This window comes from Centroberyx gerrardi, chromosome 14, assembly GCF_048128805.1.
Source record: "Centroberyx gerrardi isolate f3 chromosome 14, fCenGer3.hap1.cur.20231027, whole genome shotgun sequence".
Lineage (NCBI taxonomy): Eukaryota > Metazoa > Chordata > Actinopteri > Beryciformes > Berycidae > Centroberyx > Centroberyx gerrardi.
This window is the reverse complement of record NC_136010.1, coordinates 23,467,549-23,493,898: the sequence shown is the minus strand read 5'-3', so window position 1 is coordinate 23,493,898 and position 26,350 is coordinate 23,467,549. Positions and strand designations below refer to the sequence as shown.

The 26,350-nt window shown below is 44.7% G+C and overlaps 2 protein-coding genes across 4 annotated transcripts in view; one reads left to right on the top strand and one right to left on the bottom strand.

Moving 5' to 3' along the window:
* The window catches only part of bcl2l1 (BCL2 like 1), a 30,002-nt gene extending 11,114 nt beyond the window's left edge, over positions 1–18,888 (top strand). For all 3 annotated transcript variants that reach the window (XM_071927581.2, XM_071927579.2, XM_071927580.2), the window contains exon 3: positions 15,136–18,888. In XM_071927581.2, coding sequence (XP_071783682.1) covers positions 15,136–15,279 — 144 coding nt within the window. In that variant the 3' untranslated portion in view covers positions 15,280–18,888. The remainder of the gene's footprint in view (positions 1–15,135) is intronic.
* A 602-nt stretch (positions 18,889–19,490) lies between these two features.
* On the bottom strand, positions 19,491–25,962 carry cox4i2 (cytochrome c oxidase subunit 4I2). The gene is made up of 5 exons (XM_071927550.2): positions 25,786–25,962; positions 22,797–22,896; positions 21,758–21,922; positions 21,119–21,250; positions 19,491–19,934 (listed from the first exon to the last, which is right to left on the bottom strand). The coding sequence occupies exons 2-5, from the start codon at positions 22,894–22,896 to the stop codon at positions 19,801–19,803; spliced, it is 531 nt and encodes a 176-aa protein (XP_071783651.1). The 5' UTR covers positions 25,786–25,962; the 3' UTR covers positions 19,491–19,800.
* Between the last annotated feature and the right edge of the window lie 388 nt (positions 25,963–26,350).

Here is a 26,350-nt window from a genome sequence, read left to right as displayed (position 1 = left end):
TCGTGTTTTAAGGACAGTGTTTTGGTCATTAAGCAAAATCGCCCCGGAGCGAATGTTGTCTGGATTGGAACACGTGGCGTGGCGTTGTTGTTGTTGTTGTCTTGTACAACATTTTATTGTATGGTGGCGCGCTGCAGAGGGGAGGGGACCGCGCCGAGTCAGACTGCTCACGTGACCGCCTCGAACAAAGGACCTCTGGCCATATATACATACACACACACACACACACACACACACACACACACACACACACACACTGGAATTTACTTTACAGTCCGTCTAGTTGTGCCCACAGGTGTATCGCTGCTTTGTAAGCTAAATCAACGTTGGCAGAGAAAGTCAACCTCATGAAAAGGACGCAGTGATCTAAATGCGACTTTGTAATTGTCTGTTTCTTTAACCTCCGACACGCGCAAAATCACACACACACACACACACAATGCTCTCGCAGCCCTTTTTGCATTGGATCAATGGAGGGCACTTTTGTTAGAGCGCCATCAATAAGCGCCTTTGTGCGTACGTTTAGCAGTGGTGGGTGGCTTTATGCAGATTAATCTCTGAATGTTTTCATATGAATGCGGCTGTTCAACCGTGGATGTTTCTGTATTGTTTTTGTGTCTGTGTTTAAGCTCACGCGTTCGTGTTTGATGGGCTGTGAGACGTTGTGTGTGTGTGTGTGTGTGTGTGTGTGTGTCTGTGTCTCTGTGTGTGTGTGTGTGTGTGTGTGTGTCTGTGTGCTTGATGGTGTGTGTCGGAGTCGCAGACTGAAAATGGCAGCAAACAGATGGTATGATTCAGTCGCCTCCAGTTCCATCACAAGAACATCAGGGACATGTTGTGTGTGTTGTCTTTATATATGTGTGTTTGTGTCTTTATGTGTTTGTGTCTTTATGTGTGTGTGTGTGTGTGTCTTTATATATGTGTGTTTGTGTCTTTATGTGTGTGTTTGTGTGTGTGTGTTTATGTCTTCATGTGTGTGTTCGTGCGCCTACATGTGTGTGTGTGTCTGACATGTTTATATGTAGCTTCTGGTCTGTCTTTGAGGAGAGGGACTTGGCCAAACCATTCTTGTGTGATTGCAGGGGAGTGAAACATCCGCACCTTTTCAGGAAAATTGGGCTCTACCTTTCCTGCAGGGTCACGTGTGTGTGTGTGTGTGTGTGTGTGTGTGTGTGTGTGTGTGTGTGTGTGGAGGAGGGGGTGTCATGCAGTCAGTCTTTTGCTCTATTTTAGATGTGAGAAACTAGAAGGTTCTAAAAAGACATTAGACCTAGTAGAAGTAGAAAAGACAAATTGCTTTGTCTTACTTACTTTTTATGTCCTTACCCTTATTTTTATGTAAAGCCTACGTCTTCTGTGTGTGTTTGTCGGTGCATGTTGAGGGGTAACGGTGTTTTAAGTCCTGAAACAAGCAAAAGTCATTTTCCATGGTACCATCACTGTCTAGTTTTCATCATCCCACTCCGAAATTTGGAAATGACCCCCTGGAAAAATAGCAGGGGACCAATTTGACCCCCAGTCAATTGATTCCAGATCTGTCAGCTGTACTGTTGATATGTATGTAATGGCCAATAGAGCAGGCCCCTCTCTCTGCATGCGTTACTGTTTATAGCCTCCGTCAGAGCGTGGGTCGGTCATGTGGAAGACGAGACCTGCAGCCCTGGAGCATCACTTAGTGATGATTTAGAGAAGCACACACACACGCACACACAGCACTGAGACGTCAATATGGTGTGAAAGGGCTACATTTGCAGCATTTAGACCGCATTTGCATCTCTCTCTCCTCTTTCACTCACACTCGCACACACATTCATGCGCCACAACTAGACGTCAATATGTTCCGTACCCAGACAGTGTTTATGGATGCAGATATCCAGCTGTGTAGATGGTGTGTGTGTGTGTGTGTGTGTGTGTCTCTACACTGGCAGCACACAGCAGAGTGCAGAGCTATTAGAGCGGCTTTGCCAGACTAGTCAGACGTCAGACTTCAGCTGTAGTGCACCGTTAGATGCCCCCCCAAAGGTAGAGAGACAGGGAGACAGAGAGACAGACAGCGAGGCAGGAAGACAAGGCTAGTGACTCAGCTAGATGAGGGATGCATGTAGGCTAATGGGTTACGCTGCATGTATGGTGCGGTTTGGCGCATGTGCATGTCTATACGTACATGTTGCGCGTATATATGTGCTATATATGGATGTGTATGTGCGTGTGTGTGTGTGCAGCGTGGCTCAGAACAGAACAGCTGTGTGTTGGTGGAGCAGAGTGAAGACATTGCGTCTGGTTGCCTCCGCTCTGCTCCACTTCTCTCTGCCGAGGCTTAGTGGTAAAAATCAGGTCACGAGCAAGTCCCCCCTCCCCACCTCCCTCTATCTTTCTCTCCATTTTTCTCTCTCCTTATGTCTGTCTGCCCCCCCACCTCCTCCCGCCCCCCATCATTTTTGCCTCTCTGTTCCAGCCCACGTCTCTGCCCTTTCTTCTGCGACTGATTTCTCTTTTCTTTTCCAGCATCTGTCTCAGTGCGGTTGAGCGGGAAGCCTCGGCATCAGCCTGCACCTCTCTCATCTCTCTTTGCATTTCATCCCCATCCCTCCACCACGTCTCTTTCTCTCTGTCTCTCTCTCTCTCTCTCTCTCTCTCCCTCTCTCCTTCTCCGTCTTTCTCTCTCCTGCCTCTCCTTTCCGCTCTCCCTCTCTTTTTTTTCTCTCTCTCTCTCTCTCTATGCTCATATCTGTGATCAGATTATGAGGCATATCATGGGATTAGTGCGTCTCGTGGCATCTATTAAACTGGCAGAGCCGAGGGATAGAGCGAAAGAGAGGAGGGTCGATGGGTATTGGATGGTAATGCGGCACCCAGTCTAATGATTCCATACAGTGCAGAGGCTAAACGATGATAAAGAGCATCAAGGCCATCGTCATTATAATCATCCCCGGCTTGTTTGAATGGCGAAGAAGGGGGTAACGCAATAAAGACAAAAGATAGCTTTGGTGTTTCAGTGGTTCGGCTGTGCAATAAGAGAGAGGGGATAATAGAAAGCACAAAAAAAGGAGTTGTGCAGGGCTTATAGATATTCATCTGCGCTAAACTGATGCTCGGGAATCCTAAATTATTTTCTTTCATGTACATGAAATTATGGTTTTATGGAAATCGAAATGATGGAAGTGTAGTTTCGAGGCAAAAAGCGCTCTGAATTTAGTTTCCCCCGCTGTTTGTCAGTCAAAAATACCAGAGAAAATGACAGAAATATCCGTACTCCGCAGATTATCAGCCACCACTTGCTCCTCTCTTCCTCGGTTTCCTTGTTTCTGTTTCCAGTCATTTTGATCAATCTTTCCTTTCCGTAGCCTGCTTCACCCTTGCTCTTTTGTTCTCTCTAACTCTCATTTTCCCTTCATATCTCCCTCTCTCTCTTCCCATCTCTCTCTCTCTCTGTCTCCTTCTATCTCAGTCTCTCTTCATTGCTTCCTCTTCCTCAGTCACTCTCGCTTTCTTCATTTCTCTCTCTCTCCCTCCCTCTCTCCCCGTCTCTCCCGTCCAGACAGATGGTAGGTCTAGAGGTCATGGTGAGGTGTCTGGGTGGGGTGGTGGCCTTCAGTGGGTGGAGGGTTATAGGGCGATGCTGCTGATGACACCCACAGATGACACCCACAGAGGCAGTCTCTCCCTCTTTCTTCCTCCTTCCTCTCTCTCTCTCTTTATCTATCTCTCTGTCTCTCCTTTATCTCCTCTTTTTTCCTCCCTCTCTGTCTCTTTCCTCCATTACTCAGGTTGACACTCTGCTACTGTACCCTCTTTCTCTCTCTCTCACTCTGCCACACATAACATACACTCTTACACACACACACAGAGACCCAGGTCCATGTCCCTACTGGCTTGTGTCAGTGGTGTGTGTGTGTTTGTGTTTTTGTGTGTTTGTGTGTGTGCGCTGACAGAATGGGGTTTTGTGGAGAGACGGAGCCCCCAGAGCGGGGCAGGGAACAGATTGGAGTCTGAGCCTCAATGTCCTGACTCATTAATCTCCTCTTTAATTCATGGCCTCACTGCCGGCTCAACATGCGCACACACATACACACACACACACACACACAGCCAACTCCAAGGCCCAAAAGGAAAAGAAAGGCTACATACGGACACATTGGTGTTGGCACAAACACCAGAGAGTGTCACCACTGAGGGAAGGATTAATGATTCAATTTCCTCATTTCTCAACGCCTTTCCATTCCTTGGCAACGATCCATCATAGTTCACACCAGAATTTAACCCCCTCCCAAGCATTGATCTCAAGCTGTGGGTGCCAATAACCAAGCCAAGAATGTGAAGTGAGCAAGAGTTTGAAATAGCTCAGTAATTGATAGATGAAACCCACTGTGCAGGTTCATGTTGTGCGACAAAGCTCCATGTCCTTGTTCTTGGGACTCGTTGGAATATTCTTTGAAAGGGAAACTACTAGTTCTGCTCTCTGGCTGAACTCCCAGTTGCCCTTAAGGGGCAAGAATGGTGGATGGATGACAAATAATCATCAAGCTTCTGTAACTTGTTCAAAACACTGGCCTTCTTTTGCCAGTGCCAAGAGCTGCTCCCTGGACATGTTTCCATTAAAATGTGTATATCAGAAATATCAGAAAAATAAGTAGAGGGGAACCTCATCTAGTGCAAAAAAACCATTTAGGCTATTCAAGCGAACAGTCAAAATATAAAAATTCCTACATAAGCCATGGAACAGTAAGTATGGCTATATGATACATGCACATTTTAAGCAACGCGCTTCAAATGGATACACTCTTCTTCAGACAGCAGTGTCATATTTTCCATATTTTCTGTTCCACAGCGGACGCATTTTCATATTTGTGACTATTAGCTTGAATAAACTGTGTTTTTTGCATTAGAAATGGTTTCTATTTTCCTTGTATTTTGCCTCCTCTTTGCCCTTCTTCACCGCCTTCACGGTTTCAATTCAATAACTTATTGTCCCAGATGGGAAATCTGTTGTGCAGCCAAGTATAAAAAACACAAATCACATACACATACAAGAAACACAGCATAGACTACAAAGACCATAAAAAGCAACATAGAGGAGTTGAAAAACATAGAAAAAGCACTACTAATGGTCACTATCTCTGTGAATTTCGAAAATTTATAGCAGTTGCAATAAAAGAGGACTTAGTCCTGTTTCGTTTTAGGCTTGGAGTTCTAAATCGTCTGCCTGAGGGCAATAGATCAAACTCTGAATACAGAGGATGATCACAGCAGTTCAGAATGCTGTTGGATTTCCTAGTAACAGATTTTTTATATATATCCATGAGCCGAGCCTGCTGAACTCCAACACCATGCTACAATACAAACGGTTGCATATTATCCATCCTTTGCTCTTGTCACTTGCTTTATTCTGCTTAAATTGTGACCCATCCTACTAGGGCTGCACGATATATCGTTTCTGCATCGTCATCGCGATGTGCGCATGCGCAATAGTCACATCGCAGGACGTGCGATGTCAAGTAAGGCAAATTAACTCAAACACGTCATGCTACAACTTTTTTGCTGCTTGATACAAAAGGAAAACTCGCACGGTTCTCATTTTCCATGACTAATCTACAAGAGAAGTCTGTCTGATATAACATAATTTACTCCGATTTAAGGGTTTGTTATAAGAGTAGGGTATGTTACCTTTCCAGCTTTCGCGGCTCCAAACCATAGTTGGGAAGCCTCTGGTGTTGTGCTAGCCTATTTTAGCTTAGCCTGGCTCGTAGCTGGTAACAAGATTTTTACTAAGAGTCCGGACCAACTCTGCAGTGGAGAACTGGCACTTTATTTCGGTACAGCAGCGAACATAACGCACGGCCTCTCGGTGACGTTCTAAGCTCTTTTCCCGCTAACTATGGTAACTTTACTCACTTAGCATCCTGCAACTCACTCTGGCTGCGGCTAAAAACAAAAACACACTCACTTCCTACTACGTCACCCGCGCTGGTTACCCACAAGGCCACCTTCTTAAAGGGGCAAGGCTTGATAGAGCTATTCAAGTCATTTGGTGAAAATTCCTGTATTTTTTCATATCACAATATATATCGCAGAAAAAAAAATATTGCAATGTCAGTTTTTTCCAATATCATGCAGCCCTACATCCTACAAGCGCATTCATTTTTAAAAACATTCTGTACCAAAGCATCAGCTAAATGCCTGAGTGGAATTGTGAAATGTGCCCCTGCAGGTTGTCGGACATAGAGGTGAGCTTGATTGGAAGCAGCCTGTTTCACTGCTCCTTGCTCAGCTCTGCCTTATGGCCTTCCTAGCACCGGTCATGTTGCGGCTTTGGCACCGAGCCCGACTCCTTTGTTCCTGAAGATGCCTTGGCTGATTGTCTGTGATAAGGAGGGAGCGGGCGGTAAAGCCTTGAGGAGGAGCAGGAAGGTAGGTAATGATGAGGACAGTGATAAGGAGGGACAGGCATTTACAATGTAGGCGTTTTTTTTTTTTTTTAGCCAATCATTTAACCAAAGCCACTTACAATGAGTGAGCAGGTGGGGATACAGTGTCCCGCTCTAGGACACTTCGACAGGACAAACGGCTGTTAATGGACACAGATCGGATGTTACAGGGATTGATCCTGTGACTTTTCGGTTATGGGACATCACTATTACTAGGTCACCCTGCCAAGAGGATGATGATGATACTCATGATGACGATGCTGACGAAGATAACAGCGCTAATAAAGGCGATGATTATAGCGATGATGACGATGTTAATGGGATAAAGGTCATGAACAGGAGTTTGTGTTTTAGCAGTGAGATCACTGTTTTGTTTTATTCATTCACTCGCACTGATTTCATTGAATTCAAAGATGGGGGGAAAATGCAAAAATGAGTTAAAAATGTTATGTAAAGCTCTTTCCACCTGAATGTTATCTGTACATCTGAACAAGATTCTCTAGAAATGTCATTTTTGCATTTTAACCGTGATGAATTTTCACATTTGATTATTTAAGCTTTCAAACTGTGTGGCAATCCCTTCCTCGAGTGTTTTATCTCCATCTTGGAACTTAGTCAGCTGAGTCTTTGATCTAGCCAGTGATCCCATGATCCACTCATGGACTGTTAGTCACAGTGCAAGGTAGAGGTCAAAGCACGCACACACACGCCCACACTGTACTTACAACTTTATGCACACCCAGAGTGAACGACCTCACCTTGTCTCTGGAGCCAGAAGACGGCGTCACCTTCCTGTGACGCTTTATTTCGTCAGTCGGACGGACACAGGGGTTTGATGTCGTTACCGGAGTTTACTCAACAAACAAAAACACTGTGACTGACGTGTTGCACGCTGCACTCTGGGCACAGAGACATCATGGTGTGTGTGTGTGTGTGTGTGTGTGTTCGCATGTACACATCCCAAGTGTTGCAACTGGCAGGAAGCGTTGCTCAGCTACAGTTGGAACAGTTTGAACTGTACTAACAGTCATCTCCTCCTTGTGATTCTAGGGACAATCCAGAGTCGGGCCACCGGCTCTTTATTAACTCCTGAACTGTTCCTCTCCTCATATTTCATATCTCCCTTCCTGTTTTCAGGCCACGGCCAGCATCTTTTAGCATCTTATCTCTTTTATCTTTTCATTTATAATTATAGCCGTCTTTTGTGGTCAGGCTACGTCTTTGTGGATCTACGTCTCAAAGACGTCACTCAGTAGGTGGTTTGAATAATAAGGATAAAGGATTCTCAGGAAGCTGTTTTCTGCTTTTCTATTATATAGACATAATCCTGTCTTGTTTAGACTCCAGGAAGTCATTTTTAAGGTCAGCAGTTTTGTCCTTGTGTAGAACTATAATGCCATTATCTCCTGTTTGGCCTAATAGTTTGTCAACAGAAGAATAGCAACATCACAAAGTTGCCAGTTACAGCTGGATAGAAGGTATGAGCTGAATAAGATTTATTCTAGAAGAGGAATGATAGACAACATAAAGTATCCCTTTCCCTACATCTGCCCCCCCCCACCCACCCACCCAATGCCTTACTGTAACCTGTCACTGCTGATTGCCATAGCAACAGCACTCTGCTCTCTAAGGTCAGCAGTCAGTCAGGAGGTGGGGGGTGGGGGTGGGGGTGGGGGGCCTGTGTGCTGCCTTCATTATGACTCAGCACACTTTGCTCTCTCTCTCTCTTTCTGTCTCTCACACAGAAACACACACACACGCCCTGAGAGCTTCATAACATGAGCACAGGGAATTCAAAACATGCCCAGGGTACAGTGTGTGTGTGTGTGTGTGTGTGTGTGTGTGTGTGTGTGTGTGTGTACGTGTGTGGGCCCGGAGGTGGGGGTGTGTATCTTTTGTTCATATCTCAGATTACTGGAGCAGGCCCACATCTCTCGGCCTCATCACAGAAAAATGCAGCCTTTTATTTCCTTTTTTTCCCATGATGCCCCGCTCCCCATCCAACAAGACCACATACACGTTCAGTAAATTTCCACTTTCAGTTTGTCCCCGTCTCTGGAACGGACTGGTTCAAAGCGGGTCAATTTAACTTGTTTGTGTCAGCCCATTGCTATTCAGGGTGAGTGTTGCGCACACACACACACACACACACACACTCAAAGAGGCCTCTTTGTGTACGAGAGTGTGAGTGTGTGTGTGTTCCCGGGGCAGGGACATTGCCAGCTTCCTATCAGAACAGAGGACTTGCTGGTTAGCTATGCTGAACCTTCTGGATTGCTCTCTGCCTTTGAATGGGACGGTCCTCTCCCCTCACCGCTGTAGCACCGTTTCATCACAGCCACCATCGCGCTATCTGGCAACCGGTTTCCAGCCGCTGCGCGTGGCCCAGTGGGTGCATCATGTGTCCTGCGGGCTGCCAGAAAGCGGTCCATTTCTGTTGAAAGGGAGCCGTCTAGATCAGATGTTGCGGTGACCGTGCAGAGACAAAGAGACAGAAGGGCTCCCTCGACTCGAGAGGGACCAGCTCATCCATTGTATTGAGACGTAGGGCTGGGCATCAAAATTCAGCGGCAACCAAATCACACCGATGCTGCTGAGCACCGAAACATTGTTAGGCGTCAACTTTCGATCGTTATCATTTTTCGAGAAATAAATAAATCATGAGAGAAATCCATTTTGCTGTGTCTATTCACACACCCAGACACTTTTGCCGTTGTCGTATTCAGCTTTACATATGATTGCACATAGGGTTGCTAATATTGAAGTGTCCCCGTATTATTGAATTTCAATCCATCCTCAGCCTCATTTTGCCTAACAAGGAAAAGGATGCGAGGTGTTTAACCGATGTGTGTGTGTGTGTGTGTGTGTGTGTGTGTGTGTGTGTGTGTGTGTGTGTGTGTGTGTGTGTGTGTGTGTGTGTGTGTGTGTGGTGGTCAGGGTTTCACCACCGGGGGAATTGACTGTTGCAGTTTGTTATGGTGCAACACTGGAGCAACCAGCAATGACAAAGCTGATGTATGGGAAGCTACTGCTAATGATCGTTAAAATGTTCTTTTCTCCACATGTAGCATCAGGCCATTTATCAGCCGTTGAGATGGACACACAGACACACACACACACCCTAATCAGCTGCTTTCTGGTAGCCGTGGCAACCCAGTGCCGAATCTCCTCTCCTGTGCCCCTTTGCCATCTCTCATTCTCCTTCCCCTTCTCTCTTTTCTATCCCACCCTTTGCTTTCATGAGCTAATCCCCCCCCCACCACCACCACCACCATCCTTTTTTTTTCTCCCTGGCTAACGAAGAAAAGAGAAAGTTCAAGACAAAAAAAACAAAAAAAACAGAAACGTAGCCAGAAAACATTCTCCAGGCCTCCCGCTCCAGTCTGCTGCCTAGCACCTGATTTCCCCGGGGAAGCGAGAGGAGATAAAGAAATAAAGGCGTGACCGTGTGAAAGAGGAAAGGAAAGGGAGAGAGTGAGGTGGAAGGGAGATAAAGACGGGGGTTTACCTGCCAGGTGGGACTAGAGGAGATTGAGCATGTCAAACCAACAGCGCTGTCTTGAGATACGCGCATAGTGAACCCACTGGTAACACCGGTGAAAAAGAAAGCAAAGCCGACATTCTGTATTGAAACGATGAGCTAGGCCGGCAGGTCTCTTCGTATCTGTTCCAGTTCTAGGCAAAAAGAGAAGTTAAAATAATATCTTTATCTTGCAAGTGTGGTGGACACTTTTTGAAGCTGTTGAAGCTAAATGATAAATCAAGTTCAGAGCACATAGGTTAGAAACCCGCTCGAGTAGACTTTTAGAGATTTCGGGGTCACTGCCTGCACTGGTTTGCCTGTAGGCAGCTCCCACTTTGTGAGGTGCAATCTCTGTGCAATAACGGTTGGTGCATTCTAGCAGTGTGTGTGTGTGTGTGTGTGTGTGTGTGTGTGACAGAGAGAGAGGCAGGTTTGGGCATGTATTCAGTAGTTATTACATGTACCGTGAGAACTTCGCAGATTGATAAAGACTAAAGAGGTCACATGGACAGGCAGAATGGAAATGGAGGGACGTGTGTGTGTGTGTGTGTGTGTGTGTGCGTGTGAGTGTGTGAATGTGTGAATGAGTAATCATGACATCTTATTTGAGTTATTGACAGCTGCACCTGTCACCAACCACTTACGTAATAACTTGGCTAGGCTTTAGAAAGACAGATCAAAGCTGAAGACCATCAGGCATATCTCCAAGGCAAACTATACCACTGTGTTTTGCATGTTTTCCAGGCATGTGAGCGCATTACTGTAACTGCATGGTAAACAAGGCAGCAGACATGTATCACAGGCACATAGTAGAGCTTAGTACATCCATACTCCTGTGTAGGGAATCTGAGACAATTGAGATACAATTCTGATGCTGCCTGTTCAGTGACATAAATAATCATTAGATTTAGTTCCAGGACTTACTGCCTTCCCATTGTATGGGGACATGTCTTGACACATCTCTTTTACAGGCGTCAGTCATCATCACAAGGTGCTGTTGTCTATTCTCCACACCCACATTCCTCTCGTTGCTGTGGAAGGTCTCACAGGCAGGCTGTCAGGTGAAAAACGAGGTGAAAAGGAACAACCTCTCTGGTTTTTTTGCCTTTCCCTCTGTTTCACAAGTCTGAAAAAGCAGCGGTACAAAGTTGACAGACAGTATTTAGCAACAACTATGACTTATATTGCCATGCTACATTTGTTTTTTATTATCACGCTGTATCAACATTGACTTTCATCCCTTTTGTCAGTTCCGTTTGGCCAATCTCAACTGCTTTCATGGCCCTTAAGGTCTATATACTGTAAGGTGATGGCACACTTGCAGCTATTTGAGGCCTTGGATATGGGCAGTAGTGCCTTTAGCTTTGGGATGGGATTGCCAAATCAGACACAGCTTAATGTGAGAGTCATGTGGTGGGCCAAATGTTACAGAAATAGTGGTCAGCTAGTCTAAATCTTCTGAACATGTTGCTCATGTATCTTGCCCCGTAGGAAGTCAGTGTGAGGTTGAAGACAAATATTTGCTTTTCTTAGGCATCCAGACTATCAGTAAGTGTCTTCTTGACTCATGTGGCCTTGGTAGGGAGGGTCAGATGGTACAAACGTAAGGCCATGCCGTTCCAGTGGATTTTGAGTAAGAGATGAGGAATGAATGGGAGGAACAGGGTGACTGCTTTGACATGAGATGAAGGCGAAACGTTCACCTTGACCGGAGCAACAAGGCCTCCTGTGAGGCCTTGTTGCTTCTGTTGCGCTAAGTTACATATTTACATTCCTCAGATCCAGCTCATCCTCTGGAACACACACTTGACACACACACAAGAGTCAAAGCTCCTGAAGAATGTTTGCCAGCGAACTTGGGCAAGAGTTTGTCAGCGGAAGTGTGTTGGTTTGCTCAGAGCTAAACTTTGAATGAAAGGAGCTGCTGTGAGACCGACCAGCCGGGCGAAGTAGCCTCCATACTGTCCTGCAACGCCAAAGAGCAGTAAAACTGAGAAAGATTACTTCAATTTCTCAGTACAGAAATGGCTAGTATATCATTTAGTTGCATTTATGGGTATAATATATGTTGATATAAAATAGAAACCCTAGTCATGACCTTTTGACCTTTGAAACACACAACAAAGCATAGCTGACATGGTCTCAAATATTTGGAAAATCTTGAATTAGCTTGATTTCATTTGTCCAGCAGCACCTGATCAGCCTTAAAAGTCTGCACATGTAGCCTAACATCAGTCTTGAAAATTAAGACAAGTGCAATTGTAGTGTCCAGGGGCCTCATTTATAAAACTGTGCGTAGGATTCACGCAAAAGGTTGCGTACGGACGAAACACAGAAAGTGCTTACGCACAAAAATATTCTGATTTATAACACAGTGCGCACGCACGTCCTACGCCGGTTTCCCTTTATAAATCACAATCAACTTGAAATGTTACGCACGTGCGCGAGCCTCATACTCCGCCCCTTAACTCCTACAATTAACCATATATGGTCAATGAAACGCCCTGAATGAATACTGATGTGTATGTAAATGTACTTGTCATTCCATTCTCTGTGTGAGAAATTTGCAAAGCCGGAAAAAAAAGAAATTGTCCGATATAAAGGTTGACGCCAAGAAGCGCATTGGACTGTTGTGTCAGCACCACCGGCGGGGCGAGGAGATACCGGAGCTCTCTCCTCTTGAACGTTACACCTCGATGACGGGGGAAACCCTATTTAGTGGCATTGTGCCAGAAACACAGCGTGACACTGACTTAACGTTAGAGAGGAAGATGAGATGCTGCTACGATACCCAGGTATCGTAAATGTGCCTTTTGTTTTTGGAAAGAGTGAACGTAACCACGCACTCAGCATTTCACATTCATTTGATTTTAATAAAAACTGCATAGACAAGTTCTGTATTCTCGTTTTCTGACTCGGGGATCAGACAGTGTGCGACCGGGGTGAACAGCTGGCTGTAGAGGACGCTGCGCCTGGCACCGGCGTCTCCAATGCGCCCCGTGCGTCATAACGCATAATCCAGTCCAATTGCCTAACACCTTGAATTTGTCAGATTTAATTGTGACAAACGTTGGTCTCTGCTAAAAGACTGTAATGCACTTACTTGAGACTAATTCACACCATGTCAGCCTATAATGACATGTAGATGCTTTTTGGACAAATGATCGGCTTTCAAACGAAAGCAACAAAGACACTATTTAGTTGTAGCCTAGACGTTCGACAAGGAATATTATTATTAGAGGGGTTTCTAAGTTGATGTGGACTCGGCCTGGAAGTTAACTGAGTGTACAATGCCACTTTTTGCTTTATTTTACTGCTTTGCTATGTCAGTCGCCGTTTCCCACTGTCTCCAAAATGTGCGCACGTGGCGGTGCGCACATTCTCCTGTCAAGTTTGTTTTTTATAAATCCCAAAGTTTGCTTAGAAAGTGGCGTACGCCTTCTTTTGTGCGTACGCAACGTTTATAAATGAGCTCTTACATCAACCTGTTTAATACCATTTAAGGTGCTTCGCTCTCGTGATGACAGATCTAGTGAGTCTCTAAGTCTCTAGTGGAGGCCATGGCACACTTGAGAAGTGAAGTCATCACTGCGCCGTCGCCTCCCTTATCTTCCGCCGGCACACTCACACCCCGCTCATCCTGTTTCCTCGGAACCCCTGATTACCACACACAGCCTATACTGCTGTGTAAGCGTGGCTATAGCTTGCCACACACTCATCCTGTAGACGGAAAGTATTTAGTGTCACTGTGTGTGTTTCCTATAAACAGTGTCCCGTTCCATTGTTCAGTTTTACCCTGTCGGGGTGCTTTGCCGGCGTCCACCAGTGATGATGTCAGAGAGGAAGGGCGACTGGGCGTGGGAGAAACTCCACATGCTTCTGTAATCAAATGCGAATGCCAGGAATGCCTGAGGAATGATAGACCTACGCCTCCTCACTCCTCTCTTCTCCTCTCTTTCTCTCTCTCTCTCTCTCTCCAGCTCCCATTGTTGTATAGCTGCCCTCCACCTATTTCCCTTCTTGCTATCACTCATTGCCATCAAGTTTCTCTGACCCACCTGTAAACTGCCTGAATTTACCCCTGAAATACTTTCTCGGTTTCCAGCAACAGCCCATCCTCTCGTTTCCCCCTTAACATTCTTTCTCTGTCACTGTTTACTTGTCGTCAGTCCCCTCTGCTCTTTCTCTCTTCCTGTCTCCCCTCTCAACATAATTCCCAGTAACACCCCCCACCCACCCACCCACCCCCCTATAATGGGCCTTCTGTCTTGACTGTTGATTCCGGCACTGACTAAGCATCAGGCTGTTTGAGACCTGAATTAGTCATCTCCCATGCATCTCCCATTCAATTTGTAATGGAAATTCAGACTAAATGCTCATGGTTTGTTTTTACTTTGTGATTAATAGAGAGTATTGACCGTCCCAAAAAATTTTATTGAGCTAATCTGAGAATTGTGAAGATTAGACGTCAAGTGGTAACAAAACAGAAGCTTAATCAGTAGAGCCTCAGTTCACAACTCAGTCGAACCAGAGGTGCGCATGTGATTTGGACCCATGTTGCGTCGACTGGCCCCTCCTTGTGGCCGCACAACGAACCGCACGCTGTTATGGTTTGCAACTCGGCTCCCGAAAATCATTTCCAGGAAGTGGGCGGGGGAATGTGTGCTTGGCAAACCCATGAGGACAACGGTGGGAAAGAATGTCAACAGCGAATGCGCTTCTGCAGAACTGATAAGACGCTGGGGGGATGGAAATTTTTTTAAAGAGAGAGTTGACATGACCGGTTTCTGATGATGATGATGTGGATTTTTCCTTTTATCAATTAACGCTTGTTGTTACTGTGCACATGATGCTGGTGGCTTTTGGTGCTTTTTTGACTGTGATATTGCCCACCTGTATGATGCCGGTAAAGGATGGAAATTTCCATATGTGGCCGTGTGGGCTGTGACAGTCATAAGGACACCCAGCTGTGGGCGGCTTATCAGTAGTCTGGTGGTTTTGATGCTGAGTGACCTTTACAGAGGGAATTCACCTTACTGTGTGATCTGCCTGTGTCTTCTTTGCAGGTGGGCCATTGGGGAGTTTTCGGGAGTGAGTGTGTTTGCTTTTTTTGTTCAAACTCACATAATCAACACTGACGCTAACCCCTTTCCCTTTCTCTTTCTCTTTCCTTTCCTCTGTTCGCAGGAGCGCTTCGCCGAGATCTTCGGGCAGGACGCGGCGGCGGAGGGCCGGAAGTCTCAGGAGAGCTTCAGGAAGTGGCTGCTGGCGGGGATGACCCTGGTGACCGGGGTCGTGGTGGGGTCGCTCATCGCCCAGAAGCGCCTGTGAGGGGAGGGGCGGCGGGGCGAGGGGCGGCGAGATAGACGGCAGGCACCCCGCCTCTCTCCTCCGCGACCCTCACCTCCCTTCACCGCGAAACTGAAGAATGAAGGATCTCCTTGGCGCTCGTCTTTTTGTCTCTCCTTCCTCCGGGATAAGCTGCCGACGGCGTTTGTCCCTCGTTTTACTCTCACACGCGTCCCACGGTGCACTGAGCATCCTCGAGTGTCGCTGAACTTGAACACGAACATGAGAAACTGAGAGTGAGAGAAGAGGAGGAAGCGGAGGAGTCACCTCCTTGACGTATGCTCACCTCATTCCGACCCGACAAAACACATGATTATGACCTTGTACTCCTTTCTCCACTGGTTCCTGTATCCTTCTCACTTTCTGTATTTAGTAGTTTTAACTAATTTTATTTCCCATTTTCAACTGTTGTTTTTTTTTTCTTCCAAAGAGGGCAAAAATTATTCCAGTCTTGGAAAAAAAAAAAAAAATCCAATACAAGAAGTTGGTGTGTTGTTGGGCCGGGGCAGCTCCACCTCTGTCAGGAGGGTGTTCTGTTGCCGGGCTCTTCGTCCCACAGACAGCTCTACAATAGCAGTGTATGTGCCATATGGAGAGTGAAGGAGGGCAGGATGAACCACCTGCTCCCTCCTTTTAAAAAAAGAGGGAAGCTCAGTTCTTTATAGCTTTTGCACCTCCCATTTCCCGCCAGTCATCCTAATCATCAAAACGCATCCAAGATCACATTCCATTCCTCCATAGGCTGATAAACTTTGTTTTATTTTGCCTTCTGCTTCATGCTCATTGGCTTTGGTGTGAATGGCAAACTAAAAGGAGACACTCAAACAGATTTTAGTTAACGATGCGAGGGAGTCTTACACTTGAAAGATTAACGGGCAACTGAATTCTCTTCTTGTTTGTGTGTTTGTTGGTGTGTTGGTTTTGAATTTCCGAACCATTAAAATCCCACTGCTCCCATTAATTTGTGGTTTATGGTAACGCTTAGCCTAGATTTAACCTGTTTGTGCTCAGTCAGCTCGTCGACAGCCAAACCGGTGTGTATGGCAGATACTGCAGTGGAGTCTGTAGTCCATACAAGCAGGGCACCGTGGCTAAGACCGTCCATGTTTACTAAACAGTAGCTGAAGAATGCAGCAAATATTGTAGCAACACATACAGTAGATTTGAGCAGCAGTAGTGTCAGTGACACCCGGACAGATTTCTGGTGGTAGTTTGCCAGGAAACAAAGGACAGCAAACCGATAGCATGAAAGATTCTGCATTGTTAACAGTACCAGTTGAGAACGTTGGATATTTGTTTGTACAGTTGTTGTTATTTTTTTTTCATTGAATAATTTGCAATAAAATCCTAATCATGTGGTGTAATGAACAAATGGAACAGAAGACTATTTTTTTTCCACTATAGCCTAATCCAATAACCATTCCTTATTTATCATGAACCATGACTCCAAACTTGTATTTATCAATGACATGCAGTTCTGCTCTGTGTTGGTATAGCCAGACCAGACAACATAGCCTTTTGATGATTTATGTAGCAAATTAATTGGGAATGAATGAAGCCACTGTGTTTCAGGGGGCAATGTGCATCAAGGATTATTAGAGCAGAGTATGATTCGATGGAACAACGCTTGTCATTTTGTGTCCATTTTCCATCTTAAGCAAATCAGTAACTGTTGGTGGCTGCAGGACTGTAAAACCCAGACACCCAAACCTGCAAATGTTCCCCCTCACACACACTCTCTCCACCTATCCACGCATGCTTTAAAAATCTATTCCCCATCTCTCCTCCTCACCCATCGGGACCCCCACCTCCCCCCCCACCCGCCAACCTCGGATCCCTCATATCTGTCACATCTCCATCCGTCTCTCCACCTCCTTTTCCTCTCCATCCAGCTCCACCCATCCCTCCGCGGTCTCCAGGCTGTCACAGCAGCTAGTCACGTGTGTCACTCACAGCTGGCCCTCCTGCTGCTTCTCGCAAACACACACACACACGCGCGCACACACTTTTACGTACACACCTGCCTGCCAGACATAGTCCACGGGAGACGGGAAGAAGAGGCGTTGCTTAGCTTCCAAAACATCTTTAATTTAAACGCGGTGTCAGTCAGAGGGATGCTTGTCGCCGGGCTCCACGAACTGGCAGCTCCAGTCATTTATTGGGAAGGGAAGTGGTGTGTGTGTGTGTGTGTGTGGAGGGGGGTGGGATAGGGGGGGGCTCACTCCTCCCCATCCCCAGGATTCCTCCCTTGCTTCAACCTCGCTCTTATTCCAAATGCATATTCCTGCCATACGCACCGCAGATACACACTCAGTCATGCGCATTATGCCATACAGTACCTGCCTCCGTCTCATTTACAATATTTGCATGCCGCTGATAGCAGCGCAGTAAAGCACAGAGCAGGCATTCAGCTTCAGTGATCAGCGGTGCAGGAAAGGCAGCTGCCATTTTCTCATTCAGAGTCCTGCACAAACTCTTACGCCCATTCAGAAAGCTTGCCAAACTTTTGATCCTGTAGGGAGACGGGTTCACTTCTGAACTGCTAGTCTGGATGGGAACCATTGTTTTCGGTTCCTACGCGTGAACCATCCATCACTACATTATCAGTCCCACCGCTGCATCTCTGTTCATCACCTCTCTCTCTCTCTCTCTCGCTATCATTGATTTGAATAGTGTGCTGTGGGGTTCAAGCTCACGCTCCTTTCACATTTCCATAGTTCAGAGACTCATGTAGTCGGCAGATTCATTTACCTACACGTTCTGTGCATTTCTCTGGGCGAAGTCGCGATTGTTATCCTCTTCTTTCTATAGTTCGCTATCATTTTGTGTGTGACTTCTTTCATTTTCTCATTAGGTTTTCTGGGAACAAAGATTTCACCTGACAAAACTTTGCATTCTGATGCATATTGACCAATATCCTCCGCTAAATGCTTCTGTTCTGAGCACACTATCTTATTAGCCAAGGTCTGCTCTGATACATTCCAGTACAGTATATATATTTTTCTAGTGTATGCCCCACCAAGAAGCTGCTCGCAGGCTTTTCTCTGCAGTCTGGCCCCCCTCACAGAAACAAGTTCCCTTCCTACACCTATGTGAGTGTGTGTATGCATGCGTGTGAATTACTGTATGGCAAAATGTTTTTGAAGAAGGCACAAAAGAAGGAACTGTAACAGCATTGGCACGACCCTATATATATGTGTATGCTAGATATTTAAACTGATTAGAATAGTATGCTAGCTTAGTGACATATTTAAGGAAAAAAAACCTGAAAAACTGAAACGTTATTTATATTTGGTGTAAAAAGCATAATCGTGCCCCTTCAAATGGCCTTAAACTCCATCTTTGCATTGACGTGAATTGTTATTCATTGTGTTTTTTAGGGTTATTGGACTGCTACTAGACAGGAAAATGTAAACCGAGAGAATATCTTCAGAAGAGGGTTCTCTGGTGTATTCTTGTTGGCTTTAGAGAGTACAAAATTAAAGATTGCAGCTACAACGCCATGTCCAATGGTCCGTTTGTATGTCTTAGAATGCCATTGTAAAATTTTAGATTACATTGAACCGAATAAAGACCATGCTGGAAGATGGACTGAATCTGTGGTTTGTCTTTTCCTACATCTTGGATGGTGATGGTGTGTGTGTGTGTGTGTGTTAAAGTGGGCATGCATGAAAAGTTACCCATTAAGGAAAGCTGTTAAATATTCAAGATGTTTCCCCCCAAGCAGAAATCACCCAGATGAAAGTTAATTTCATACTCAAAATGACTGCTCAGCTCACACAGAAAATGGGATTTGAGCATGCAATAAAAGGTCACAATTAGAAGTAATGAGCCAAGAGGAAAAACATGCAGATTTCAATCAAGTGTTTAGAGAGCAATATTTATTTTATACATTCAGCATTGTTTTTAAGGATTCCTAAGAACAGATTATGCATGCAATATGTGTCATATCTTATTTAAAGAGCAAGATATTGAGAAGACAGTGAAACAGAAAGCAGTTTCTCTCCATTGAAATAGTGGCTATCAAATATAATGGCTAATAATATATTCTGTAACCTTTGCTTCCCTTTATGTGGTCACATCCAAACATTCAGGTTGCAGATTGCAGCGATCTTGGCACTAGCAGAGTCGCTGCTGACTGAGCACATAACTCACATTATAATTTCTCAGAGAAGGAGAGGTGGACAGAGACGTTAAGCAAAACTTTTTATTAAATGGTTACAATAGGACGGACACTGTGATCACCGTGACAGATGGCTACAGTGATCGGAAGAGAGGCGAGGAGAGTCAGAAGTGGCGTGGAGCAAAGTTACCCCACAGTTGCTGCTGTTGGATTAGTTCCATCTTTTTAGTGGTTTTTACAGTTATGATACAACACTCAAACTGATCCTATAGCTTTACTTGAGGGGAACTTCAACAGCGACCTCACAGAGTGGAACGAAGGCATGCTCTGGGGTGACGGGTCCGACTCTGTGCCACTCCGGCCATAGTCCGGCCTCCTCTTTACTTCCATTGGCCCTTCTCGTAGTCCCACTTGGCGGCGAAGCCCTCGATGGGGTTGACCTTCATGTCCAACATCCTCTTTATCTGTTTGGCCTGCCACTCATCGTCAAAGGTCCTGGGACGGGGAGGGTAGACTAGAGCAAACAGGGAAGGGAGAGACACAGCAGTTCAATGATCTGTGTGGTGCAGTCAGTGGAAAAAGCATGTCTGCACATCAACATGAAGCTCCGGTGATTGAGCAAAGAAAATTTAAGTTAGTGACTGAGGTATGCAGGAAAATGTTCTCTTTTTTTTCTTCTTCAATATAATAGAATCTAATATAATTTAGTCATGGTACACAAGGGGTATATACAAAGTATGTGGACACAGCTTTTTGTGTCAGCTCCACCACACATCTCTGCTCTTCCCATCCCTTTTTCCATGCCAACTTCTATCATCCTTTAGTTTCCTTTTATGTGAATATTAACATGGAATGTCCTCATTTCTGAGGCTGTTTTACTCACACACAAGGCTACAAATGACAATACAACATTGCTACACACGGTTATAAAACCAAAATTACTTTTGGTTCAGTACACACAGTACAATGCACCTTGACAGATAAGGAGATAGAAAAAAAATCAGTGAAATGTGTATTGAATTGAATTGTAGTGGAATAAGATCACTAGATGCATACATATCAGATAGCTAAAGCTTCTATCTATTCCAACCACATCCAGAAGAGAATAGGTTTCATCTCTCAGTCTCCCTTAATGGGGATAATGCATGAGATGCTGTGAGAGGGCACATGGTATTTTTGGAGGTTGAACTATACATTAAACTTAAAAGGGCACCCAGTTATCCCCACTGCTTTTTTTTTTTTTTTTTTTTTTTGGTATTCAAGGCCGAGTCCAAAGTCCCCGGTTGTTTAATCTGCATCATAATTGAACTGTTATTTAGGATTCTCATCTCAGCACATTATTGATTTTTTTATTTTTTTTTAAATTACAGGCAAAAATACACATAACACACACGACAATATGACATGACAATATATCCTCACAAAAAAGAAAAGAAAATAGATAAATAAAAATGTTCTCTTCTTAAACACTGGCGGAGTCATGAATGATAAGTGATGGGCTTGGCCTTTCAGCTCCATCTCTAGTTGCACACAACCAGAATAACAGCCAGTTATTTCTCCAAGGCGCTAGAGGGACCTGTCATACAGTGAATGGGGGCATCTACGCAAGAGGAATTACCAGTAGGGGTAAAGTCTTTAAGCGTGTTGTCAAAAAACAATTGAACTGATGCATGGATAGAGAGAGAGAGAGAGAATCACCGTAGTATGACTGCCAGATGACCACCAGGCCGGTGATGCCGATAAAAATGAAGAGCCCCCCTATGACGGTCTTCCACTCCGCTGACGGTTTCTTCATCTCTGGGTAGGTCTGGCAGAACATCAGCCGATACACTGGAGGGGGGTTAGGAAGGGAACAAAGGGAAGGAGAGGAGAGATGGATGAGACAGAGGAAGGATGGGACAAAAGAGTAAAGGAGAATGAGGGAAGACCATGTTTAGTTGAATTAATGCAGTATGCAGATATCTCTCTTTTTCCATAGTCCTGCACTGTGTATCCACAACAAGAAGAAGATTTCTTGATGTGCATGCATGACTACTTTAAGACTACTATATGACTACTTTACTGTCATTGAAAAAGTATTGAGTGAGACCAGAGGTATTGATAGAGTTTTAACTATGGGCACCATGTTGCTCCCTCTTCTCTAGAACAAAGTGCTGGCAACAAAATGTACCAACGCCAGGCATAATGTCACCATGATGAGATTTCCAACATCCCAACAATCAGCTGGCATAAGAACAAGTTACTTAGCAAAGGTCATAGAGCATGATTGCCTCTACAAACTGCACTGCTAGACTGCCTCTAAGGCTCTCAGTAGGACAAGCCTTCCCTTCAACCTACAGGCAATCTTCTCCTCATTGGTCAGCTGGGCCCAGGGTCCCTTCTCCTTCTGTTTCAGGCTCTTGTCGGCAGAAGTCAGGACATCTTTGAAGGGCCTGTCAGGCAGGGGGGTGTCCAGACGGTCCCAGTACATCGGCTGAGACATGTCCACCGACTCCGATACCTCTGGAGGGACACGGACAAGGAGAGTCAAAGACTAAAAGCAACTTTTGGACCAAACAGTTGCAACACTGTGCAATCAATCTCTGAGTTTATAGACAAATACAACCTACAGAAAGTATTAACATACTGGGATACATAATACTAGGATTTTCTCTCAACTAATTACTTGCATGTGTCCTACACATGATCAAGCAACAATAGCTCCAGTGCTTGTCTGTATGGAAGTCTCATGATGTGTATACTCTGTCTCATGAGATGTTCACAGACAACAGCGCCATCTGCTGGTTCGGGCTCACTATTGACAGAGGCCTTATGTCCTAAATGAGGTACTTGATGAATATGGATGAATCTGCTAAATGATGGAAATATGTACAACGGTAAAATACTAGACAACAAAATAGGATTTTTTTTTTTTTAGCAATTCTTTGGTTTCATGCAGCTTCCACTTTGCTACACAAGGACCAATTGTCCTGTCCGGTCAAAGAAGACAAACACTAAACAAAATAAAAACTGGTCTAGTTTCTTTAGCTAGTTTTTCAAGACAGTAGCGTCATCTATTGATTCAAGCATTGGTGGTAGTTAATTGGCTAGCAACTAGCACGCCATTTCCATTTACAATTATTCTCTCCAAAACTTTGGAACATATTTTCAGCTAGGGTCTCCGTTCCAACTTCAAATGTCGAGGTAGGCTACTTTAGGAAATGTGATGCATTTCAACTTTGAGACTTACTAGTTAAGACACTTCAAAATATCCAAACACTCTCAAGCAAGTTTTCCTACTTAAAGAAACTATATGATCTTCTTCAAAAACATTACTTAATATGGGAGAAAAAAAATTCTTCGTGGCAAACAGGGTTATCGTTGTCGGTTTCCCTACCGTGACCATGGCTCGCCATCCTCGCGCCGCTGGTGGTCAGAGCCGCCATTGCGCGCCTCGCCAGGAGGCTCCTCACGCGCCCTGCAGTCAGGTGGAGCATCTGAGAACAGGTAAGCAAAGAGAGGAGCGGTGTACAGTCCGTTACTCAGAAGTATTTCATTACTCGTTGCACATTTCAAAAGTTGGCTACTGACATTTCCTTGCTTAGCCTATTACACGCTGGGAGCATTTAACTTTTTTGTTAGGCTACTTTACTTTTCGTTACACCCACAAAAGTGGAGGCTGGCGTCCGTTCTTATCGCCACAAGTCGCGATAACTCAGTTACCTTTCAATGTAGGCTAAATGCACAATCATCCTAAGCTAAGTTTTGGCCTTGTTCCTCGTTTTTGTGTTCCTTGTTTTCTGCAAAACAGTTTTTCAGAAAACAACAGGGGCGGCAATTAGGCTAATTAAACCCTGACCTACGGTATGGCAATGTAGGCTACCTGAATGTAATCTGAATTGACTCCAAAGCTTCCATAACTCGCGATATCGACTAAATTTCTGGAGCCAAGTTTATGGAGAATGGAGTGGAGAATGACTAACAAATGGTCAGTGTTGTAAATTATTAGACATCAGCATAGAGGTAATACTGGTGTTGAAAGCTCTCCTGATGTGATGTTTTTATGTTTCGAGTTAAGGCTAACTCATACATTAATCAATTAAAGCTAAACTTCCACATATCCACAGTTTCCAGTATAAAATAAGAAAAAGGGGCTACAGCAGTTTACTTATAAGATGAAGGCAGGTCTACCCTCATACTGATGAGGTTAAATCTTGCAACTCACCTGCTAAATATAACGCCACGTGCTGCCTTCATGTGCTATCGGAAATTACTGGTTGAGCAGCACATGAACGACCCAACAAGAGGTAAATACTGCTGGGAAAAGTTGGAATTTTCTATGGCAGGGGTTCCCAGACATTTTCATGTTGAAGACCCCCAAATAGATACACTTTAGACCACAAACACCCTTTGATAAAATGTTGTCCTACAGTACCACAACTGAGTAGCCTAGATTTTTGTTGTTAGACTTGGTACAGAATAGCCTGCAAGTGTCTGTAGGTGGGGATCTGTAGCAGTGGGTACAGTGTAACCTATGGACAAAATAGTCATACATTCTGTCATGGAACAAACTTCTAGAGAGTGAAATAATAACAAAATTACATTGAACCTGAAGTGGTCCCGGGAACCCACTTTTCGAAATCACTGTTCTGTGATAAGCAAGCTACCAATATGAAGGAGGCGTGTTTTGAGGGGAAAATGGAGAGCACAGCTGCTTATGAAGGCAGCAGTAGACACATGCCAACAGGATATTAAAGCTAGAGAGATGACAATTAGGTTATTGTGTTGAACAAACACACACACACACACACACACACACACACACACACACATGTGCGTGCATCATTTACACACATTTGTTTCTTGCCTGGCAAATCTATTGTCCAATATGCTTAATGTTTTGTTACAGAGGTCTGAACACTTAAGAGGTCATTGATTTTCCTTAAACAGTAGACAGTTGACATAGGTGTGTGTGTGTGTGTGTGTTTGTGTGTGAGTGTTAACTTGTGTTGTTATTCACAACAGCAGGTTGAAAGATCTCATTAAGTGCTTTATGGCATTATCAAAGGTGGCCTGGATGGATTCCAAATCCCTTCTTCCCCTGTCTGGCCTCCTAATTATCTTTCAGTTAACTATACACTGCAGTGCAGCCCTTCCTTTAGCACTTAATGGAATTAGAGCACCCACTAAAATAGAATTCTAGCTATTTATATGACCATTGTAGTTCAGTCTTGATCTGTGAACATGAACAAGTCCTTCTAAAAAATATTTAACAAATAGGCCTAACTAATTTCATAAAGAGAAAAATCCTGAAGCAGCTCCATTAGAGATGCTCCAATGAATGGGCGATGACTTTGAGGTCACAGTAATAGTTACCAGGGTGACTTTACTGTTTGATATTTACACTACAATGAAATTAAGCCCATTCAGATGTAAAAGCTCTAGCAAAATTATGCATCCATAAAGTGAGTCTCCAATGAATTTGATGTGCAGCACCAGGTCTTGTCTCCTCGTGGCATGAAACATTGCATTAGCCTTGCATTGCTTTGGGAGAGAGCTGTTCATGTTCGCAAATATTGATTAAACAGTCTTTGATTTAACTGTCTAAGATGAGAGGAATAACATTTGAATTCTGTTTTAGGCTTTTTTTTTTGCATCACTTTTGTGTCTGTCCTTTCACCTGTCTTTCTGTCTTTCTGACACACACACACACACACACGTGCACACACACGCACAGAGCAAGTGAACATGGCGGAAATTGGCAGTTGGTCAACTTAAGAGTCCGAAATGACCTCCGGAGCAGGAGAGAAAAAAAACAAAGCTTTGCCCATTTTAGAAACAGCAATTGAAAGAACAAGAAGGATTTTTACTTTGAGCCCTTTTTTTTATTCATACATAGCCCAAAGGATTCCAAGGAGCAATGTTTACATCCAAATAAGGAGCTATGAATGTCATTCATGCTTCATGTTGTTTACTTGTTAAACCTTGTGAAGAAAAGCTTGAGCTGTGTAAAGGGCTTAGCAGTTTATTCCCGCAGGGTCAAACACGCTGTGAAACTGCATGGAGAAATCTAGTCATTAAGAACACTAGATTATGCTTTTATCGTAGTGTAAATGTGGCACTATCAAGTTCAAGGTACTTGACTGCCTCTTTCGAATGTTTTTATAGCTTCCCATTCCCACGCAACTGCTGCATATAAAAACATTACTTAATTTGTAGAAATGTCTATCAGTTAGATCTGTGTCAAGGTTCATTATCATTGCTGCACGTCCGCCACTGTCCCCAGGCAGAAGGCGGGGGCTCTATCCCCCCCTCATCCCCTTCTCCCCTCCTTGTCAGACACCATTACAGCCTGTTTGTTTGATTCTGCAAAGTCAAATACTCACGGTAGTCCTGAGAAAGTGAAACTGCAGAGTATAAAGATGCAACAGCAAAAGCAGCAAAAAAAACCCACACCAAATCTTGAGACAAATGGGCTGTTTGGGCTCGTCTTCCCTCCTTTTTCGTCTCAGTCGTGGCTCTTATCACCACATAGCACCGACCAGGAACCAACTGGTGGGCGGGTGAGAGAGGCTGGGAGGGAGGAAGAGAGAGAGAGAGGGAGCTTAGTTGAAGGGAGAGAGACCAAACCAGTACAAGTAAACAATCCAGGAGAGCATGTGATCGGACTGGCAGAGAGCGAGAGAGAGAGAGGGAAAGTGGGTTGAGTTTAGCTGCAGATCACAGAGAAGCTAGAAAGACACTTTACCCTTCTCTCTCTTTTTTTTTCCCTCCCTCTCTCCCCTCTCCTCCATGCCCTCCTTGCAGCCTCGCTGTTCGGACAGACCGGGGGGACAACGGGGTCGCTTTAGGTGAGGTCACGTTAGGACAGAGGAGACCTATTTTTCACCGCGGCGAGGGAACGGGAGAGCGTGTGCCAAGTGTATGAGGGAGTGAGAAAGTGAGACGGGA